This window comes from Oryzias melastigma, linkage group LG20, assembly GCF_002922805.2.
Source record: "Oryzias melastigma strain HK-1 linkage group LG20, ASM292280v2, whole genome shotgun sequence".
In the NCBI taxonomy this organism is placed as follows: Eukaryota; Metazoa; Chordata; class Actinopteri; order Beloniformes; family Adrianichthyidae; genus Oryzias; species Oryzias melastigma.
The window spans coordinates 873,876-896,668 of NC_050531.1; the positions used below are offsets into that span (position 1 = coordinate 873,876).

The window sequence follows — 22,793 nt, forward strand, 5'->3', positions numbered from 1 at the left end:
TCATGAAGTGTCTGTCTCATACTGCAGATCTTTTGATGAACCAATTATCTGGAAATACTTGGCCGAGGAGCCGCTTATTTCCTGCTCGCTAATGTCCTGAGTTTTTAATCAAGCAACAAGAAGAGGAAAACGAAAAAAAAACAATAAGGAGAAGTACATGCAGAGTGCATTAATCCTCCTCCTCAGCTGCTTCTGTCTAATTAAGGGTCATTCTGTCTCCTGGACACACAGCGCACTAGTCCCAGCCCACATAATTAAATGTTGCTTTGTGCTTGCCATCTGGAGACCTCATCACTTTAAACATGCATGTCAAATTGATTCCTTAATAATGTTTATGTTGCTTCTTAGTGCCGTATTATCGTCCTGGATTAGCTGTTTATGTTTAGTTTTCTTTCATAGGCTGTAACCTGTAACTGTAACTGTAACAGCTGTAACATGCATGGATGCAGCAAAACCTCGAGGTAGCTGCAAAACATCAACTGCAAAGCAGCAACACTTTGGTACAAAAGGAAGCACATCTATGCTCAGACAGGCCAATTGAGAAGCTTTTAATGAGCTGCAGCATTTAGGCGTCGCTCATCAATGCAGGGGTTTGTTTTTTGGTAGAGTGGGCTTTCATGCCTCTTTATTGCTCCAAAAATCCAGGGAAAACATGTTCCAGCTGTAAACAAAGCCTCACGATTAAACCCTCCATTCAATAAGCAGACATCTGGAATGAAAAGTCATGTTTGCATTTTTCCCTCAACCTTTGTCCAGGGATATTAAGCTCCTAGTTTTTCTCCTCCATCGAATGACGGTTGAAATACAGACGTGTGTGCAGCCAGAGAAGCATTCTGTCTTTTCATTCTCTTTCGCCAAGTGCGGTTGAGGATTAGTCTGCGGGTGAGTGCCTAGAATAAAGATCACTGCAGTGGAGAAACACATTTTCACATTTCAGGAGATAAGGGCGGCCAATCTGCTGGCGGAGGACTTAACCAGCCCCCTCTGGCTGAAACTGAAAGTCACCAGCAAGTCCCAGGAAGTAACCCTGCCCAACAAAAGCAACACCGACTGCATTATTTTGTTCCTTAAGTGGTATCAACCATTCTGAGACCAGACTACAGCTACAGCCTCGCTGATAGACAGCCCTCCCTTTCATGGTCCCAACTGTCCAATTTCATACCATAGTGGTTCATTTCTCAGTTCAAAATGAAAGATGGGTTTATTTCCAACCGCGAGACCAAATCGAATATTTTAGTTCAAAGATAGCTTAATGCACGGGGCTATTCTTACGTTCAAACTTAATACTCCTGCATGGCTGCTTTCCCAGAGTGGCAGATGTGCTCAGAGGCACTACTTAATTACTGAGAATAAAACATTTTTGGGGCGGTTCGGGGAGGAACAGCCAGATATTGGAAATGCTAGAAAGGCATCTCATACCGTCATGAATAAGACCTGAATCTTAATATCAGAACATGCACAAAAAGGCACATACTTTCTGCAGGAGACGTGACTCTGCAGTTCATTCTACAATAAAGAACAGGATGGAGAAACAGACGTTTGATGAAAGCTTACCTTTCCCACATACTGTGCGTCTGGTCCCATGTGTTCTTCTAAAACAAAGAACTGGTTCCAGATCCAGCCACGCTTAGGCCTGTGGTGCACCTCCGTTTCCCCGTTGGCCAGTTTGGTCTGGTTCTTGGAGGGCACTTTGGTGGGGACATGGTGGCTGGCCCCGTAGCATCTCTGCATGAAGCAGAGGCAGACCAAAAACGGGCAAAGACAGCAGGTCATGGATATCCTCATGGCGGTGCTTGCTTTTGTAAACGTATCCCTGTGGTCCAAGGGGGCGGGGTCCACCGCAGCAGCAGCTGCCACCAACAGCCACTGCTGCAGACCTGAGCAGCGGTCCGAGCCAAACGAGGAATCAAATCCCAACTATGGAAAGAGAAGTCCAGGAAGGTCCTTCCAGGTTCATGGCCGAAAGCCGAGAGTGGAAAAATAGGGTCAGACACATTTACATTCTGGGATTTCCTGGATGGTGAGACGTTGTTCAAACAGATGTGAACTTGTGGGATGTTCTACCAAGAGCAGAGGTTAATCCTGGAAGCCATTCTGACGTCCTAGAAGAGAGAGGAGGGAAAAGAGATTAATTTGATGGATATTAGCGGATAAATATCCTTTAATTCCCTCCAATTAAATTGCGACTCATAAATCCGCCCAGATGAAGGCACACACTTCACACTGGCAGACTTTAATAAAGTAAAAAGGCAGCACAAATTCTTGTTTCATTATTCTAGCAATTTTGTCATCACGCAGATGCTACAAAAGTCATTGGACAAACATTGCTTTCAAAGCTTTTCTAAGTCTTGAAGGTCAAAGAGCTGTTTGGTGAGTGAGCCCCTCAAATGAGGTCCGGTGAATCACAGGCCAACCTTGGTCCTTTGATTCCAGAAAACAGATTTAAATCCTTTGAAATCACAGAAAAGCTTTGATTTGGTTGTTCTGCAGCAGAAAGGCCTAACGAGCCGCAGAGAGACGGAAACGACGGCAGCAAAACATTTGATTACGGCAAACATGGATCTGTTAGGATGGAGAGTCATTTGTAAAAATAAACTAATGAAGACATTAAAAACTATGGAATGGTGTTGTTAGAAAGGGTTGGTGAACTCCCTTGAAGGGAATCAGAGCTATAGACCGTTCAGAGTGATTGAGCAACACATTCTCACTTCCAACCCGTCACATATTGTCCTTTGGTTAAGGACCCCTCCAAGTCACTTTTTGACGTTTTGAGTGTCTCATGACTGTCATGTTTTTTGACGTGCTGGCATATCCCATTAAATCACGGGTCCCCAACCTAAAGGCCACAAAGTAACCAGTTCAATACAGGGACGGGGAGCGCACCGGTACCCTAACCCAGTCCCAGTACCCTCTCCTGGTACCGGTTTGCATCTGGGATCGGTTTGCATCCGCTACCAGTTCGGGTCCAGTACTGTGTCCGGTGCCGGGTTAGGGTACTGGTACTGGCTGCTTCTCGAGGACCATGTACCGAGGATTGTGGACACTTCAATTTATGAGCAGCCAGCACATCAAAAAATGACCAGTTGGGGACACCCAAAATGTCAAAAAGTGGCTTGGAGGAGTCCTTAACCAAACGGCAATATGAGACGAGTTGGGAGTGAGAATGTGTTGGTTTGGAAGTTTGGAATATAGTCAGCCTAAAAATGCAACATTCGCCCTTTGGTGGGAGATAATCAAAGTAAGGCTGATAAGTGGTGTGAGATGCCAAGATACAATCAAAGTTTGGTTAACCAACAGCCCCAATGATCTCGTGCCTTTTCTAAAGATATAAGTAGAGTTAAGGTGTTTTAAAGGGATTAAAAGCAACAAAAGATTAAAGATCTGGAGTTTGCAGGAAATGTGGAACCAAGTTATCAAGAGGAGGTTCATCTGCTGAAACCTTTAGTACCTTTAGTACCTTTAGTACCTTTAGTACCTTTAGTGGGCCATTTACAGGCCAAACGCCCAAAACAGCAGGGTGAATATGAAGGAGAGACTGTTAAGGTTTGGTCTGTGAAACAATTTGAAGACGTCTCAGTTTCCTTCTTTTATTCTTGAAGATGAACTTTTAAGGATATATTTTCCTCAAAATATATGTGTTCTTCTATATAATGTTAGTTATTAGAGAGGATTTTTACCAGTTATCGCAGTATTGCGATATTATCGATATCATGAGCCATGTATCGCGTATCGCATCGCATCATGAGGTACCCAGTGATACCAGCCCTACTGTTTATCGTTAGGGATGTAAAAGATAATAAAGACATATCAAAAAATTGATCGGGCAACTCCAGTATCGTTTAAAACCACAGATTATGTTGGTTAGAAGCTATAAATTCAATTAATAATTAATAATATTAATAATCGATATAACTGCAGTTTCTCTTTTTTTGTTTTTTTTCTTTCATCTTTTTATTTTCATGCAACACAAAAGGAAAAATACGTCCAATCATAATCTCACTTCTTCCAAGTCATGACCTGAATACATTTCTCTGTCAAATGAAATACATGATTATTTATAGCTTTAAATGCCATATGAATAAGAAATATCTAGATTATTGGTAAAAGAATTGGACGGTATCGTATCACCAAAAAGTTAGTTGAATCCTTAATGTATGGATTAGTGGATCATGTATGGAGATGCGTATCGAATCGTGTGAGATGGAGATATACAAGACTAATTATTACCTTTTCTACCATGAAGGTAAAAATATACTCATCCAGTGGAATATCACAATACTTCAATTGTGATATTTGTATCGATTACAAATGCTGCCAAGATGATATTTATTTATGTATTTGTGAGGAAACGTGTAGTTCATGGTAACAGCTATAGTGCAGTCTGACTGCACAATGTTTCCTTCTGAGGAAAGTGATCGTCATGAGAACCAAAGCATCATTTCAGAGAGACTTCACCTCCTCACACTTGTTTTTGTCCAGATGACGGAGCAAAAAAGTCCAAAGTCTAAATAATTTAAATCCTCGTGTCTAATTTCCTCCTTCGTAGATTCTCTTTCTCTCTTCAGCTTCATCCCAGTTTTAAAAACGATCACATTCAGGTTAAAGGAAACCATAAAATCACTGGTCATGCTGTTGTAACAAACTGTGAAATAACACATGTTAACATTTGTATTATGGAGGTAATAAGAAGTACGTATTTAACATTTTGGAACCATTCAGAGACGTTTTTACCTCTGTTTTTGATGTGATAAATTACAGCATTCTGGAGCAGAATCTTTTCCTTTTTTATTGTTTGATATTGAAAAAAAAGAAAAAAAACTTGGTGCTATAGAAGTAAAGGGTCTTTTGTAATAATAAATAAACTTGATTAAGCCTCATTTTGCTGTATTTTGATCTTTTAGTTTTGCTACAATGTCAAAAACTTAAATGAAAATACCTCAAAATGAGGCTAAAAATACAGAAATGATTGTGTTAAAATATGTTACATGTTACATGAATAAGTTACAACTCATGATTAATTAATCGCACAAAACATGAATCACGTGACAACAATATTTACAAGTACAGGTTCAGCTACATTTAGAAATGTTGGAAACAAATCACTTTATCTTCTCAAACATACATACGGAACATAACGACACATTTAATATTCGTGATTTTTTCTTTTTATTCCACACTGAAACATTTTTAGTCGTTAAAATCAGACGTTGGGTGTTGAAAATTATTAATAAAAACTTACCTAAAGAAAAGCATCATGAATTTGATTGATTAAAAACAACTTGTATTTTATTTACAGTTGCAGAGCTTAATGCTGATTATTAAATAAAATGTATTTTGAAATTGTTTGATTTGAAAAGTGGATCAATACTCAGGGTTTTTTTTCTTTCTAAATCATAACCTTTAAAAACTGAATTATTGTCTCTAGTATTGTCTTGGGATATATCGGGATATGTATCATATCGTGATACATATCGTATCACGATATGATACATATCTAGTGTTGGACTGTTTATTTTGAATAAAAAATAAAACCACTTTAAAGGCTGCAGGGATCATAAAATGATATAAAGAAACATTTAATATCTTTTTAAAACACTCAAAAATGTATTCCAGGCTTTTGATGCAACATTTAAAAAATAATTAAAACTCAAAATCTGGTAACTATTCAGTATTCGGCCAGATTTTTACATTTTTGCTCGTATTCCACCAATTTTCTTTACTTTTTTTATTTTGGTGCATCACTAATTTAAACTGCAAGTAACAACAAAAATCTGGTTGGAAACATTTATAAAGTATAATTCTGTCAGATCAGGAAATAAATACATAAAGTTAATGTTTCAAAGTTATCTATGACTTTAAGTCAAGTTCATGGGAAATCATGTATTTTTAATCATTTAAACTATTTTAATTCAATGGTAAAAAGCAATAAACATGTTTATCATTATCAATAAAATGTCACTCGAAACCATCAGAAATCGAAGTTTATCAAAATGTGATTATATTTCTTTTACTTTAATCCACATCTTTCTTTTTAAGCACAAATATTTTTCCAAAATAGATTTTTATGGAGGAACTACAGGATAATAACGGAGTCAAAGCTTTCAGGTGGAAACTGACACACCTGTGAGCAGATAAGCTGCTGGAAATAAAAATGTCTTCCTCACTTAGAAAATGAATCTTTGAGAAAAAAAAGCAAAAGAAGAGAGAAAACTTCAGCTTTGACTGTGAAAGAGGATCCAGAAACAGCTTTGAAAAGCTTCCTTCGTAAAGAGAGTCGATCTAACATTCAAGTGCTTCCGCTTATTCACAATAGATGATATTTAATCGCATATAGGAGCCGACTGACTTCAAAATCTGCTTTGGTCGGCACTTTGGAAAGCGAAATAAAAGATGCATTGAAGTCACGTTAAATAATCCTTTTTCCTGAAAATAAATATGTTCCAGATGATGTTAGCGACTAATCTTCCTGCTTCAATTCTCCTCATGTAAATTCTGCAGCTCAGCTGGATAAACTCGCAGTTCCTATTGACGTAAAGGCAGTTGTAAAGAGGAGGAGTCGGCTCCATATCGGCCGGATTAAAGCCAATAATCAACTGGTCATGTGTAATCTGGGAGGTGATCCTGAGCTGCAGCTCCGCCCAAATCCTGCCCTCACTCCGACAGTTATTAACACCTCGCTGAATGCTAATGGGGCTGCTGTCTGAATAGCATTTCAGAACTCTGAGGTTTTCTTCTTCGTGCAGAAAGACTTTTTCTGATTTATTAATGTCATACAGCGACAGAACATTCTGACACAAACACTGTTGTGAGAGCCGAGCCACCTCATGAGTCAGAATGAAAAGATCTTTTCCAGTGGTTTCACTCGGGCCTCCCAGGGCTTTCTTCAATCAGCTTCCTAATTGCCTGATTATCACGCTGATTCCAAATAAAATACATTTCAGGGAGCCATAAAATCAACAGCATCTGGCTCTGTCAAAGAAAATCCGTTTTCACATTTTCTGATGATGATATTGATTTGAGCAGACCTCTGCCATGGCTGCTTCATTACATACGTGCACAGTTTAGCAGAGAGGTTATGCAGCGACGGCGAGAAGGATTTCATGCTGAGACGGTTTCTGAGCAAATTTGAAAATGATTCTGTTGGTGTTACTGGCTTAATACTCAGATATTTACGGAGATCCTAAAAATTGTAGCAGAATCCTAAAAGAAAAAGTCATATGAGAATGTTTTAGACCAACTCATTCTCACTCCAACCTCCTCACGTTTGGTTAAGGACCCTTAAAGTAGAGCGTCCCCAACTCATCATTAAACCACGAGTCTCAGACCTCCAGGCCACCAATCCGAACTGGTCCAGTACCGAGACCCAGAGCACGCCGTACCCTATCCCAGAACGGCTACCCTAACCCGGGACCGGTCATCCAGCGTCTGGTACCAGTTTGTGCCAAGTACCACCTCTGGTTCCAGTTTGGGTCCAGTACCGGGGTTAGGGTACCGGATCAAACCTAGTGCCGTACCAGGCAGGGTCTGCTACCAGTTTGGTGCCGGGTTAGGGTACCAGGTTTGGGTGTGGTCACAGGACACGTTCTGAGGACCAGTCTGAGTGTAGTTCCACGTCTGGTACTGGTTTGGGTCTGAACAGGTTTAGTACAGGGTTTGGGTACTGGTATTCGACGTATCCCAAGGACCAGTCCATGTCCAATACTGCATCTGGTACTGGTTTGGGTCTGGTACCGGTTTGGTGCTGGGTTAGGGTGACAGTACCAGGTTTTGGTACTGGACCTGGTCAGATACCGGTTTGGTGCCGGGTTAGGGTTCTAGGTTTGGGTCCTGGTATAGGACGCGTCCCAAGGACCAGTCGGTGTCCAATACTGCATCTGGTACTGGTTTGGATCGGAACAGGTTTGGTACCGGGTTTGGGTGCTGGTACTGGACGTGTCCCAAGGACCAATCCATGTCCGGTACTGCCTCCTATGGTTGTGGACCCCTGATTTTACGAATAGTCAGCAGTCAAAAAACGATGAGTTAAGAAACCCAAAACGTCAATATGTGACGAGAATTTGTTGTTTAGACGTTTAGAAATGATTCAGCAGTTCTAAGTATTTATGCAAAAATATCCGAAATTCAAAACAGAATTCTAGGAATATAAACACTACAACACGTTTATGACAGTTGAAAGCTTAACCAACAGGAAGTCGTTTGATCTCCAACCGCTTGGCTTCTTCCCTCCATGCAGAACGAGGCCGTTCTATCTTCAAAGTCCACTCTCTGCAGCGCTGACAACAGCAGTCTACAGACAGAAGTTTCAACTCGCTGCAGAACTTTAATCCCCTCGCAGTCGCTCGTCCAAACAGGGAGGAGTGCAGAGACAAGCCCCGCCCCTCGCTCGCCACCCGCCACGTCCCTGTCAGTGGATGTCATGAGGAGCTGGGTCTAAAAGGCGCCTGCCTCTTGGCCCCCAGAGGCCCACACCTCGAGTGCAGAAATAACTCATCTCCGTCTCCCGGGAGGTTCAGCCAGCAGAAAAACTGACTCACTTTACAGTTCGGAACATTTCCTTTTTCTGTTTGAGCCTTTTGCTGGTTTCTCTGCTCTTTTGATGATGATTTATACGATTGCAACAGTTTGATTGACATTCCTCGAGCGTTATTGTTGTTCCAGAGCTGCAGTCGTTTGTTTCCACCAGCTTTAATTTAGCCACCTCTTGTTTAAGGAGGAATGAATGTTTTTCAAGAAGAAAACTCAGATTTCTTTAACTGTTTTAACCTGTAGACCTAAAATAAGCAGAACAGGAACCAACATTCCAGCACGGCCTCGCCTGTGAAAAGGGAAGGATGTGGCGCTTCATCCACTGTGGAGGTTTGAACTAAAAAGAAATTAAAACGTATCCTTTTTCTTTTAGCCTTAAGTAGGTTTCCTCCTGTTTTACTGACTGTTTTTCTACACGGTGTATGCTCTTCTGTCACTTTATGTAAAGTACTTTGAGGTGTTCTGTACAGGAAATGTGCTCGATAAATAAAGCTAAACAATCCAGATTTCAGAGGATTTGTTTGGACCATCACAGGAGGAGAGAAGCAAAGATTTTGGTTTGTTAGAACACAGCAAACCTGCGATCTTTCCACCCGTCTGAGATGTCCCATAAACCTGGTTCAACTGGAAACAAAACAAAGCTCTTCGTTCTGTTTGGTGGTTTGATCCAGGATGGCTGTCACACCTGTCAGCACTGATGTCGACCAATCCCAGCAGTGTGAGTGTTGTGAATGTGTTCTCAGGTGTGGAACCACGAGACGGTGAATGGTGTATACTCCTGTAGCAGGAATCGAACCTGCAGTCTTCCAATCAGAGGTCGACCGCTCTACTCTACCTTTATCGATTTCATAGATCGATCTGTTTTGTATGTATTTATGTTGATTAATGTGTTTTAACATTTCTGCTGACGTTCGGTTCCTGACGATAAATAAAGTTTTTTGAATTGAATACCTCTGCAGCGTCTCTAGTGAAGTCGTGTTGTTATACTTCACCTTTTGTTCCATTATTGATCGCAGACGACGCCGAGTTGTTCTCAACGAGTCTTTTATTCTTTCTGACACATAATAAAAACAGTCTCCAGCTTTCCTGACTGTCCTCCATATTCATTTTTTTAATTAAATTAAATTACACAAAAGAAAGAAGAATGAATGCTAGCAGCCCGCAAAATGTGGCAGGAATTTAAGCTAGTTTCCATGAAATGAGAACTTCAGCTAAACACGAGAAGCTAAACGGAAAACAACACAACTGACATGAAACATTCCTGACAATAAACCAGCAACTATTTCCCAGAACATGTTAACGGACTCGTCACCTCGGTAACGCCCTGCAGCAGTCGCTGTCCACGCCTGTCGTGAAGCATGTGGAATGTGAACTTGGTGAAGTTGAGGACTGTTGGACAGACTAACATGATGATTTACAATCCAGATGGAGGCATTGAACCACTCAGAACTGTTGTAGCATAAGCATTAGCGATCATCAACGTTGGTCCAAACCAGACTTGAAGCTGATCAGATCATCTAACTTCATTTCTCTGATGTCAGTCGGGATCCCAGCAGTTTTTCTGGGGCATGTTTTATTCATTACGATAGATATTTAGCTTTTTAGTCATAAAATAGTGAATCGGGGACATAAGCCAACACTTTATTGTTAGAACCATTAATGTTGGCACCTGAGTATTGATATTAACATACAGAGAGACATCGACATTTACATAAAGTTGAATCCATCTGTCCCTGCGGCATAATTTATGAAAACTATGCAGAATTTCTCTCCAAAGTTGTTGTTTTCCTTCCTGTGGTCCAGCTCATCTTGTCATTCTCCTCCCAGCATCCCACTTGGACCTTTCGTTAACTTCTGTTTATCGCCGGAGACGCCACATATCTGCCTGCTGTTTTATTCATGCAACAGAAAAACTCAATTACAAGGGCTCAACTGGTCATGTAAACAACCACAATTTAATAAGACCTTAGCTGGAGCCCAGCCAGCTTTCCGTGCACACAATCACAGCTGCTGATGACGCAGCAGGAGCTCCGAGCCTCCATGATACATCAAGTAAAACGGGAGCAATAGAGGACAAGACGCAGCAGAAAACAAAAGAGGCTCCTCTATTGAGGAGAACAAACTCCCGCCGTCTGCTGCAGATAGTGGATGTTTAGCTCCCCTGCTGAGAGCTCATCCACTGCATTAGACTTCACAGCTTTAGCTTCCTGTCCATGGAAGACAGCACACTGAACCACTGCTCTGCACTCAGAACCAGTGAGATGACCACGACCGAAGAGCCTCTTGACTTTCACCTCCTCTCCAAAGAAACCAAAGCGGTTTCCAGCGTTTATGAGGTCCGTGAGGAGCCTGCAGACGTGTCACTCAGCTGGAGGAGGTACACGAGAAACGGGGCGGGGCAAAAGAAACCTGGAAAAAACACTGAGCTCCAACTCCAAACACACAAATGTGGATTTAGTCAACGACCCTGCTGTCCCGTGGAGAGCCACTCACCAAACATGTTGTCATAGATATATGTCATAATAGAATAACTACATTTCAAAATCTGGACGTTTGTGTGTAACATGGAAACGTGTCGACACAGAAGATACGTTTGCTCGTTTTAAACGTCTTCTTCCTCCTGTAGGTAAAGAAAGATTTGCTGGAACACCATGTGTGTATTCAGCAGATCTTGTAGATATATTTCTATCAAAGTGCATTTCACTAGACATAAACAGATTTGATCCAGTGCTGTGAGGCAGGTTGTTTGGGTTTAAACTTCTCTGTTCAAGGATTTGATCAAAGGAGATGAAAATACCGGCTTTGTTTGATGAGATCCACAGTTTCTGCGGCTGAATCGCAGTAATAGTCCTGGGAAAGCCTTTAATAAATAAAGAACAAGCAAAATGTTTCGCTTTAGTGGTTTATCGTGTATTTGACTGGAAAATAATTTGGTTTAGTTGTTCAGAAGGATAGAAGGAATCTGTTTGGAAGGTAATCCCTTTCATGTCCCTCTAAAGCTAACCTGGATGTGGTCACATGATCCATATCATTAGCGTGTTAAAGGAGTCTTCAGTCGTTTGGATGAGCCGAAGCTTAATGTTGGTGATAAAAGGAGATGATCAAAATCAGCTTCAACAGTGAAGAAAACCTCCGAATGTTCTGCATAAACAGACCTGGAGTTTGAGGATAAATTAGTCGTTAGAAGGTGGCATTTATTCCGAGGTTTAGCCATCAGACGGCGGTGACTCATGCTACCTTAACACAGGAAATGAAGGCTGGCTGAACTGTCTGAATGGCTGGATTTAGTGCATCTCCTCCACCTTCACTTATATAAACTGGCTCTTTTTTTAGCTCTCCAGCTGGTTAATGAAGGCTCCGTTCACACCCAGAATTAGAACTCATCAGGCCGTGAATCCATCAACAAGTGGACGGCTTCCAGCGTGTCAGTTCACACCTGGAATTAGACGAGTCTCAGGTGACCAGCGACCAGATCTGATTCACTGGATGTAATCCAATGAACAAACAGGATAACAGAAGAAAATATCAAAACAAAATAAGATTTTGAAGAATTAATGCATGACATGATGACACCAGAGCAGAATAACCAAAGGACCAAATATGACCTTGACCTGTCCACCTGTCTGTCCTTATGAATTATGTTCCTCCACTTCTGTCCCTCATTGTCAGTTCTTCACTCCAGCAACCTTCAAGTTCTGGTAAGGTCTTGTTTCTGACCATCCCTGACCACGTCTCTGTCTTGTTCTTACTTCAGATTGCTGCAAGTTTCTCTGTTCCCGACCAAGTTCCCGTCATCGACCAAGCTCCCGTTTACTGATCCAGTCCATGTCTTCCAGAGTACTACATTGTCCATCCCACCTTCTTCTCGTTCTGTGGATCTCTGGACAACAAGCTCGACTGTGTCTAACTACAAGTTAAACAGACTTCCTGTTTGGACAACAGGCTCTTCCTCAACTTGGTACCAGCAGGTCTTCCTCCTGCGGCCCCTTCAGGAGAACAGAGGTTCTACTCCGATCCTCCATGAATCTTTGGTACCGACCTGCCTTGTCCTGAGTTGTTTCTGGGTTATCTGTTTTCTTAGTGTTCAGACCGGGGACAGGCAACTCCAGGCCTCGATGGCCGCTGCGTCTGCATGATTCTTCAGTCCTACTCCAGACTGATTACCTGGTTCAGGTGTTTCCAGCCAATGAGAAGGAGCCAGAGCAGGTATGTTGGAAAACATGCAGGAATCCAGCCCTTGAGGCCTGGAGTTGCCAATCCCTGATTCAGACATTACAGACACGACTATTGTAAGCAAACTATTCAATGGATGTGTTCAAGTTCCTGCTGTAAAGAGACAACCGTGTCCACCAGGACGGTGAGGAACTCAGTGAATCCCTGCAGGACTGCTTTAAAATCACCAGCTGGAATGTTCTTTGCTTGTCCCATGAAGACAGTTTAGAGAGTGTGTGTGGATTCAGCAATATCAGCAAAGTCTGTCTGTTATTCAAGCAACAACCAGATGTGAGCAGCCGGCTGAAGGATCTACAGGAAGTTCTTACTAAGACTTAGGAAGGATCAATGTGCCAACCAGAAGAAGCTGGAGATAATCTCCAGAAAAACAACATCTGGGAGGTCTGGTATGTCATGAAAATAACCAACGTGTGGAATAACTAACTGAGCTGATATATATGTATATTTTCTGTCTTAGATTTAGCTCCCAACTTCATGCTGACTGTTTTCTACAACCTCAGACTTTGCACCTCAGCAGTCTGCCAATTCACACCTCACTATCAACCCCTATATCTCAGACCCCTCTACCACCCCCCAGCAAACATCCCCATGGAGGAAATGAGCCTCCAACCTGTGACTATGACACTGGACCAGAGGAGAAAAGAGCTGAAGTCAACCAGACCAAGCATCTAGGTGGAATAAAGGACCTTCTCTGTGGAGACAGGCGCCCACAAACACCACACCATCTCAACTGGTTCCACTGTAAAGTAGACTTTTGAGAAAACTCAAGTACTTCAATATATGCAGCAGAATGACGGAAACCTTCAACCATTCTGTAGTTCTTCAATGATCACGTAACATATATGGGCCTAAATAACCTGGATTGGGTAAGAAATCTGCTGGAGAAATCTATTTATGTCTTCTTGTGCACTAAAGCAAACAGGTTTCCATGTTTAAGCGGCGTGACCGGAGAACCATCACCCCAATACTTTTGTCTGTTGAAAGTCGACTTGAAGAGAACGGATTTCCCCAAAGAAACCTAACTCACTCTAAGTTCTTTAACTCTTGGTTACTTGATAAATTCAGCTGCAATTTGGTTCTTAAAATCATGAAAAATCAAACAATCAAACGTCAGTTTTCATCATTTCCAAAGACAAATGTCTCAGAAGATCTGAACTCTTGGTGATGCTACAATGTTATTTCCTGCAAGTTAAAGTCTCATTTCTGGGCTGGAGTCTTAAGTTAGGAAGGTTTTCACAATGAGTCTATTATTCAATTATATAATTGGACTGATATTCACTTCTACATGTCCGTATTGTCAAAAATAATCATTCTCATGTACCATATCTTAAGATGACATAAACGATATATCTACTGGAGCTCTAATCAGGGTTTCTGTGATTTTTTTTAAATATTGCAAAAGGAGCATCCAAGTCAACTTCAGTTTGCATTCATTTCTTAGTTTCTCCCATGAAGCTTCTTTGTTTTCTACCTGCACAAACAAGATGAATAAATGATCAACTTTGTGCTGACAAAATGGTTTTGATGTTATTGATTGTTAAGATTAATCATTGCAGCCTTAAAATCAATGTCCATCACTATCACAGCTGGCCTGTATGCACTGAGCTAAGAAAACATATTTATTTATCTGTTTGTTGTTCAACTTTTACTATCTAATGCAAGATACTTCCTCTTGTTGTATTTTATTCATTTTCATTTTATGTTTTTACTTTAGGTTCAACTTCATTTTAACTGGGTTTCCAAGATGTGATTAAACTCTTGATCCTAAATACAGTTATTGGATGTCCGGATTTAAATAATAATTCATCGGCATGAATCTAAAATCTTTAAAAATCATTTATACTGATTTGCAACCATTAAAATGACCTTTATTCCATGTTTAAATGTGTGGATTCTGTAATCAAAAACCGTCTCATTTTGAATCTGGCAAAGATACCAAATCCCTTCAGCAAAATGTTTGGAAGATCAAAATTTCAAGATTTAATCACATTATCCTCACATGTATCAAACCAACACATCCTGGGAAATTAAATTTCCACTTTCACAACACAAAATCCCAAATACTAAACTTTAAATTATTAAAGGAAATTTACCACCAACAACATCAGAACCACAGAAATCCCTCAGAGAGCAACAAAAAAAAAGATTCATTTCCTAAAACTCTGCAGTAAAACAGCACTTTCTCTTAAAGCACTGCAGCACATTTTAATCTGTTTTTCAGAAGCAGATTATGATATTTTATATTAATAACAGCTGAGATCTCACACTTACTATAACTTAAATTCCATTACGTAACCGAGTCAACAAAAGAACAACAGCCCAGAGATCCTCTAATAATCACGAGTCTGTTGATGAAAATGAATTTCCTGATCTGGATCTGAAGATTGAAAATCCGATCTATCTGCTTTCCTCTCATGAGTCTGGGAGGGATTTTACATTCATACGAGAAAACTGAAATTTGATGTTAAACATAACACAGAACCCCGTCTGATTGGTCCGCTGCAGCTACACCTGTTTAAAGACTCAGTGTGAGGCTGTGATTACCTCCATATTTAATCAATCCGGCCTTTCTTCTTTTGCTTCTGCTCATGCAACACATCCCAGCACTGCTCTGCAGTCTTTTCCCAACAGTTGTGCGCAATTAAAAACAAAAAAAGCAGCAGGTTTTTAAACACAGATTAGGCTTGAAGGTAATTAGGCCCATTGCAGTAATGACTCCCAGTGAGTCATGAGGGGAGGATGGAGTGTCAGTCACCGCCTCCCTGCATCTCTCCCAAAGTCAACAGTAACTTGTCCTTCCGGTGCACTAGACTCCAAACGCCATCTGTCCTAACCCTGCAGCTTTGATTACTTCGACCCACCGCAGCTCAGCAGCGCAAAGGCCAGCAGGAAGAGAGCAGGAAGGCGCTCATGTTTATGTGCCAAGCTACGCAACCCGAATATTTCACTGCTTCTTTTTTTCTAGGTGTCAATTTAGAAAACATGCCTGCACTCCTCAACCCCACTATATGTTGTTTGGCTGCTTAATGAGAGCCGGGGAGGAGATGGAAAACGCTCCATCTGGTGTGTGTTTAATGGCTGGATTCTGCAGCTTTCATCGTGCAGCAGGAACGCCAGGATGAAGCAGACAGCATCCATCTGCTGGCCACTGCACAGAAGAGGAAAAGATTCTGGGTTTTTTCTCAAGTCGCATCATCTCCATCCAAATGGTGCAGTTCTGCTGCACAGCATGCAGATGAGAAAAGCCTGGATCAGAGCTGATGGTGGAACTACTGAGATTCTCTGAGACTGACAAGAAACAGGGAGGAACACCTTTACAGGGACCAAACCTGTCAATCCATATCTGATCATCAATACCTTTGAAATCAGGGTTCTCACACTCACTTTACCATGAGGCCACTGAAGGCGGAGTCTAGCTCAGGCTGGGCCGTATGGGGTTCCATTTGTGACAAAAATATGTTTTTGGTCCATTGTCTATGTCGACTGAACGAGTTCAGTAAACTTTTATTTATGTCTATGAACTAATGAGCAATATTTTCTGCGAAACAACAGGAGTTAGCGACACTAGCAACTGTTGCTAAGGACTTATATGTTAACACTGTGAAACGACAGGAGTTAGCGACGCTAGCAACTGTTGCTATAAGGACTTATATGTTAACACTGTGAAACGACAGGAGCTAACGACGCTAGCAACTGTTGCTAAGGACTTTTCTGACGACACAGGAGCTAACGACGCTAGCAACTGTTGCCAAAGACTTTTCTGACTACCAGATCCAACAACAATAGCAAAAGCAGTAGTTTTAAACATAAAGCTGTAACATCACAAAGCAATTACAAAGCTTTATTTGAAGAAGCGTGGACATGCAGAAGATATTGATTAGTACACATTGAACTCTCATATTAAGGCGGGGAACACAAAATATCCACTTGGAAGCCGAAAATAACGCGCAGCCGCCAGTTTGAGACCGCTGCTTCAAATGTTAACTAACTTAAAGCGGTTGTAGATTTTCATCCAAACATCCGTCTTCCACCAAATATTTTACTCCAGATTTTCTGTTGCCAAACTATTTTCCTGAGGCGCTCCCAGAACATAAAAGCAATCTCTTCTCCATCCATCAAGTCCTGGATTCTCCTCAAGGCCTTTTCTCATGGAGACATATATAAACCGAAGGCACGTCAACCAGTTTCCAAAACCATTCAAGCGTTTTCTTTCAATGATGGGAAAAATTGATCGCTTCAATCACTTTTCCAGGTAATGGAGCTTCAGTTATCCGGGAGGATCCTGAAGCAGCTCCTTCTGTCCTGGAGAATCTGGGGAGAGCTCAGAGAAAACTCGACTCTACAGCCGTCATTATTATCTTTGCAGTTGTTTGCTCTTCATCTATAACAGCTGATTAAGACCTGAATTTGGGGCTTCTGGGAAAAACAGTTCAGGTGTTTATTAATGAGGTCAGTGACTGATGATCCTGATATAGATTTTCCTTTATCGCTAAACTTTATTGATCAATACTTTGTTACGGTGAGTTTCAATTATCCGTGCTTGTGCAAACACGGCGCTGCAGTCTCTGCAGGCGCGGTTGTTCTTTTACTGCCAGAGAGATGTTCATGTTAGCGCTTATTTATAGAAATAAGTCTTATTCCTCGACACTGTCACAGCAAACTGGTGGATGTTCAGGCTTCAGTGAGTCTCCTGAGCCCAGCCCAGAACCACACGCCGACATTTCTCCAGTACAGTCTCACCTGGCCACCACCTGAGCTAATCATCGGGGTGAGCCGGCTTCATTCGCCACATAGCTGCCTTGAGAAGAGCAGATAGCTGCATGTTAGAACATGTCGGTGAGGGTGGTCAGAGGAGTATCCATGGCAACGTGGAGAAGCATAAATAAATAAAAATCACATTATTTTACATCTTCATCAATGAAACATTTTAATACAATGTGGCACAAAGTACATCGGTAAGCTAAACAGACTGGACCTTCTTTAGATTGTTGGTGTTCTGTTTCTACTTTGACATTTTCAGGTGGGGGGGGTCACAAGCCTGGAGAATCTGTGTGGGACGATCAGTGAAGGTAAAGAAGACTATTCTTCTCTTAAAGATAACACTATCAAGTTCAAACATCTCCTTCTCCCCCATCATGCAGCTGTCGGTAAAAAGGCCTTCTCCAAACCACATGATCAAACAGTTCTAAGAGCTGCTTCTTATTATGGGATGTTGGAATCACTGACCTGAACTAATATCATTAAAAAGAAGAAGATAGTCAGTCCAGTGGTCTGTTCACCACATGTTAATACTCAGTAGTGTCCTCTTCGCCACACACTGATGAGCGTCAGCACTTCTTCAAAACTCAACTCTGAATCCACTCGTGTTCCGTCCTTCTGCGTTACCGTCCCTCTTTGGTTTCCCTAATAGTCGGTATACTTTAACTTAACAGTGAGTCACACCAGACTTTACTTTCAGGTAATCTGAGATCCACAATTCCAGACAGGAAAGTAAAGATAAGCTTTCATGTCTGCTGAAACCGTAACAGACGTGTGAATACGCCGTCAGTGAGCCGCCGTTAGCCGTAAATTACACGTCATAGGAGGATTCAATTTACAAATCCTGAAAATAACTTTTACAAGACCAAAGCTGCATCCAAATAAAACAAAAAGACATGAGAGGACCGCTGTGCTCCGGGGCCAACAGACACCATAAAAAACCATAATCAAGGCCGGTAAAAGGCAACACTTTTCATGACGCGTCACTCTTCCTCTTTGGCAGTGAAGGTTGTTATTTTGTTTAAGTCTGGGGGAAGTTTTGAATTCAGCTGCTGTAAAAGAAAAGGTTAGAACAGATTAAGTGAAGGATCAGGGATGCAACAATGACATGACACGGTGTAATCCACTAATCAATGAAAACACGTTTGACCCGTGTAATGCTGGAGGTTCGTTAGCTGCGATTTAGGTCAGCCTCCGCCCAACAGGAGAGAGGAGAAGGCCCCCGGTGGAGGGAACATGGAAATGCATGGTGTCACCTGCAGCTCTGCTCATGTTTGAGGGTCTAAATCCAGACAGAACCTTCTGGGGTTTGACAGAGTTCGCTCTAAAACAAGAGCAGGAGGAGGATTTTACCGCCTTTGTGTTCTCGCCCACAAAGTGAGGCGGAGGTTATTCCCGTTTGCATTCATACTCAGATAAGCTTGCTTTTTCGCTGCCAGGTGGATTCCCACGAGTGGAGGGAGTGTGAGAGATTTGGGGATTTCACAGATGCTCACTGTACTGCTTTTCAAGAGCCTGCAGAGAACCAGGAGGGAGGGGGGCAGAAAGACAAATATGCAAAGTCATCCAAATAAAGGACGAGCTGCTGACACAAACAGAGACAATAGCAGAGATTAGTCTGAAGTGGGAGAACCATCGGTGGTTTCACATGTTTCAGTTTATTCTCCGACGCTGCTACAGCAAAACCGGAGGATTCCCATTCAATCTATCGAATCTGTAATTGATTGACCAAGAGCATCGTCCTCCCAGACTGATTGATTCATTCTTTCCTTTTTTAAGATCTCTGTTAAGTTTATTGTAATAAAAAAGGAGCAGTTTTAATAACTTCAATGTAAATAGTAATTAAATCCAGTATGAACTCACGAAACTCAAACAGTTCAAAAATATTTCTGATTCATTACAAGAGATTACATTGATGAGTTTAAATGAGACGTCAGAGCTCCCTGTTTGTGGGTTTATCATAAAACAAGTTACAGTTCTATCTGATGTTGATGGTTTTGGTCACACGTATATTTTTAAACCTAGTTTTGTCCATTTCCTCACATATCTGCATCACTCTTCACTTCCTTTAGAGACCCACTCTGATGAAAACGCAGTTTTTATGTCCTTGTGGAATATTTCTGTAGATGGATGACAGAGAAAATTCAGCTCAGAATGTATTTCTGTTTATTTATTTATTCCAATTGTTATGAAGCAGGAAAAAGATGCAGTTTGAAAAAGATTGTATTTGAGACGTAGAAAATACACTGGGCGGAGCCACAAGCTGCTCCGCCCCATTCTGATGCATCCACCTGCAGACAAATAGATCCACGAACGTCTTTGTTCTCCTCGTCTGAGCTGGAATCTGGACGGATGGAAACGAGGTCGCTCGCCACTTTTGTTGCACCGTTAATGTTGGGTTGGGGTGTGAGGGGTTGTAAGCTAGTGGGAGAATATGTGAACAAAGGGATGATGGGAAAAGAGTGCAGGCTTACCACGCACCAACATCCCCGACCCCACAGCTCAGAGGTGAAGTTCTAATGAACTCACTGGGAATGCTGGGTAATAGATCCAAAAATGATCAAAGTGAATCTTTGAAGTTCCACGTTTTCCAGAACCCTGAAATCTTTTCCCCTCAGGCTGTTTCACTTCAGTCACAAGCATCACATTAAACATTCAATGAACAAACTTCAATCTGACAGAAACCAGGGAGCAATCAATGACAGTATATAGAGATGGACAATGCGTCTGTGATGTCACTCATAGAAAATACCAATCCAGGCGCCATTTTTTCGCGATATGGACATCATCATGTTGGAACCAGACAATGTTAGTAACCAGTGATTGGTCTGAATCGGTCTGAGTCATTGTTTCCATGGAAACCACTCTCACCAATCAAGGGTGAGTTTGTTGGAAAGCCACACCCCCTCCACTGAAAGAGAGTTCAGGAGAATTTCAAAAATGTTTCGAGCACATGAGGTGGGGGCCAGCGGGCATCACCTCTGATTGGTCGGTTTATAACCTTAAATAAAATGTATCATGAAAAACAAGAGAATTATCAAAATATGTTAAAAATGTATCAGAGCCAGATCGGTTATTCTGACCAATAGAACGACTGAGGACCTGCTGTTTATTTCTCTATTGAGGTCTATGGGATTCTGGTTTCTTGGAGCCAGCTGGTACTTCCTGTTTGATGAAACCTGACAATGAAGGACTGAAACCACAGACTTAAACACACTGATGATATTCCACACAAATTAAGAATTAACAACCTAAACCTGGTAGGACAAGGAGACTAGAGGAACAATCACAAACCCTCATTAGTTTGACTCAAAATGAAGATTTTTCAGAAACTACAGGCAGACGAGATCATATCTAGAATCAGACAATCTCTATCACACTGCAGACGTCAGAAACAGAGAAATTCTGCGCAGGGTTTGACAGGAGCTTCAGAGTCGGGTTCTTGGCACAGAGTTCAGGTTTTGATTTTGGTTCTAATTGCTCTCTTAGATTCACTTTTGTTCACGGGAAACAGTTTGACACTTTGGAGCGTGATCTGACGGTTTGGCAGCAGCTCTCAAGTACAGTCAGGGGGGTGGTGGAGGGGGGTCTGTTTTGAAGTGAACGCTTCAGTCCCGATTCAGGAAAGCGTTTGAAGAGAATCTGATTACTCACCACACAATGAAATGGAGCATGAACCACAATGGAACGGCGTGTTCACTGAAGGCAGGAAGAGAAGTGCATTCCTCACCGTCGGCTCAAATGCATCTCCATAAAAGTCAGAAATGCACCAACTTCTGCATCTGCTGCCTGATATGGACGAGTTCAGCTCCTCATAAACCCTCGTCATGTAGGAGAGAACCCGAAGAAGAGGCTTCAGCATATTTGGGTCATCCGTGTTTATCAAACTCTCTTTTTCTTTTTTCTTTCTGTTGCTGTGTAGTGGCATTAAAATTCCATTTGTCGTCCTAACTTCAGCAGACAACCCCCAGCGGCTCCCCCCTCATCCACCACAAATCTGCAAATCAGTATGGACGCCTTGTCCATCAGCCCTCCCCTGCCTCTCATTCCCCCTATCATGTATCGTTGGCACGGCCCAATTAGCATCCCGGCGACGTGCGGGCCGGCTGAGCGGCTCTGGCAGGCGTGGAGCACACTAATGTTTTATCAGCGCCACACATCGGGGTTTCTCTTTGCACTGTGACACTGACAACTACCTGACGTGACTCGCCTTTCCGCCCCGTCAGGAAACGACACGGCTTTTGAGTTAGAGTCCATATTCCACTGAAGTTCATATCTCTGGGGCTTTGAAGTGTTGGGGTAGAAACGGAGGACGTGGAAACAGAGACACTGTCCCTGCAAAGCCTACTCAGATCCACCAGACATTTTCACTTCCTCCTGATCCTGTTTTAAAAGCAGCAACTGTCTCAAGGTCCGTGTGTAGATCTCAATGACCTGCAGAGTAAAGATGAGAAGAAACACTCTGCAGCGTGAAATGTGATTGTTGTAGAATGAATTCAGGTTCACAAAGACATGTTTTCTTATAGAATGCTAGACACCAGCCACTATCTACGAGCAGAAGAAACCAGCCCCCAGTAATGCAGAGTGGTTACATAATGACAGTTCATCTTTTAGAGCTATTTAAAAAAGGGAAGTCTCTGAGCAAACACTCAAACTATGGGATGAAAACCCTCTAATAGTGCATTAAGTATTCATGCACTCAAACGCCTGTGTTGTTACGGTCTGCAGAGTCGCTCCTTCAGCTCTGAACACACCAACAGACGGAATATTCCACTCAAACTCCTTTGTTCCACATGAAATGTTATTTATTAAGCAGAGCTTTTAAAGCCACACTATGAAGCCTGTCCATCGTTCTTCATTTTAAAAGGAACTCTTTGTTTTAGTTGTAATATTTAACAGAAAATCTGCTTCATGGAAACATCAGAGAAACAACCAGATATTTGAAGAACGGCTTTAATTCACAGAGAAACGGACACGTCTGAACTTATCCAAGAAAGATAAACGTATTAGTGATAATTAGACACAGAACTGAGTTTATAGTAACTGTTTGTGCGTTGTGGGGTCAGCGGCACCACGCCGTAACACAACAGAGTACTGTAGACTCTTGCCCACGTTCAAACTTCCTTTTATAGTGCTGAGAGCTCTTAAAGGAAATGCTTTGTTGGCCATTCGTCACTGACAGAGAGTAGCAGATGAATCATTCTAATGCTGCTCTCACCCATCGTGAAGAAACCCAGAGTGCAATAATGTCAGCGTGATGCATACCGTTCTGTGTC

The 22,793-nt window shown here is 41.9% G+C and overlaps 1 protein-coding gene across 2 annotated transcripts in view; it reads right to left on the bottom strand.

Moving 5' to 3' along the window:
• Positions 1-22,793, bottom strand: part of LOC112151339 (cadherin-18) — a 216,225-nt gene that overhangs the window by 86,561 nt on the left and 106,871 nt on the right. For both annotated transcript variants that reach the window (XM_024280203.2, XM_024280202.2), the window contains exon 2: positions 1,555-2,102. In XM_024280203.2, the coding sequence (XP_024135971.1) occupies positions 1,555-1,785 (231 nt within the window). In that variant the 5' untranslated portion in view covers positions 1,786-2,102. The remainder of the gene's footprint in view (positions 1-1,554; positions 2,103-22,793) is intronic.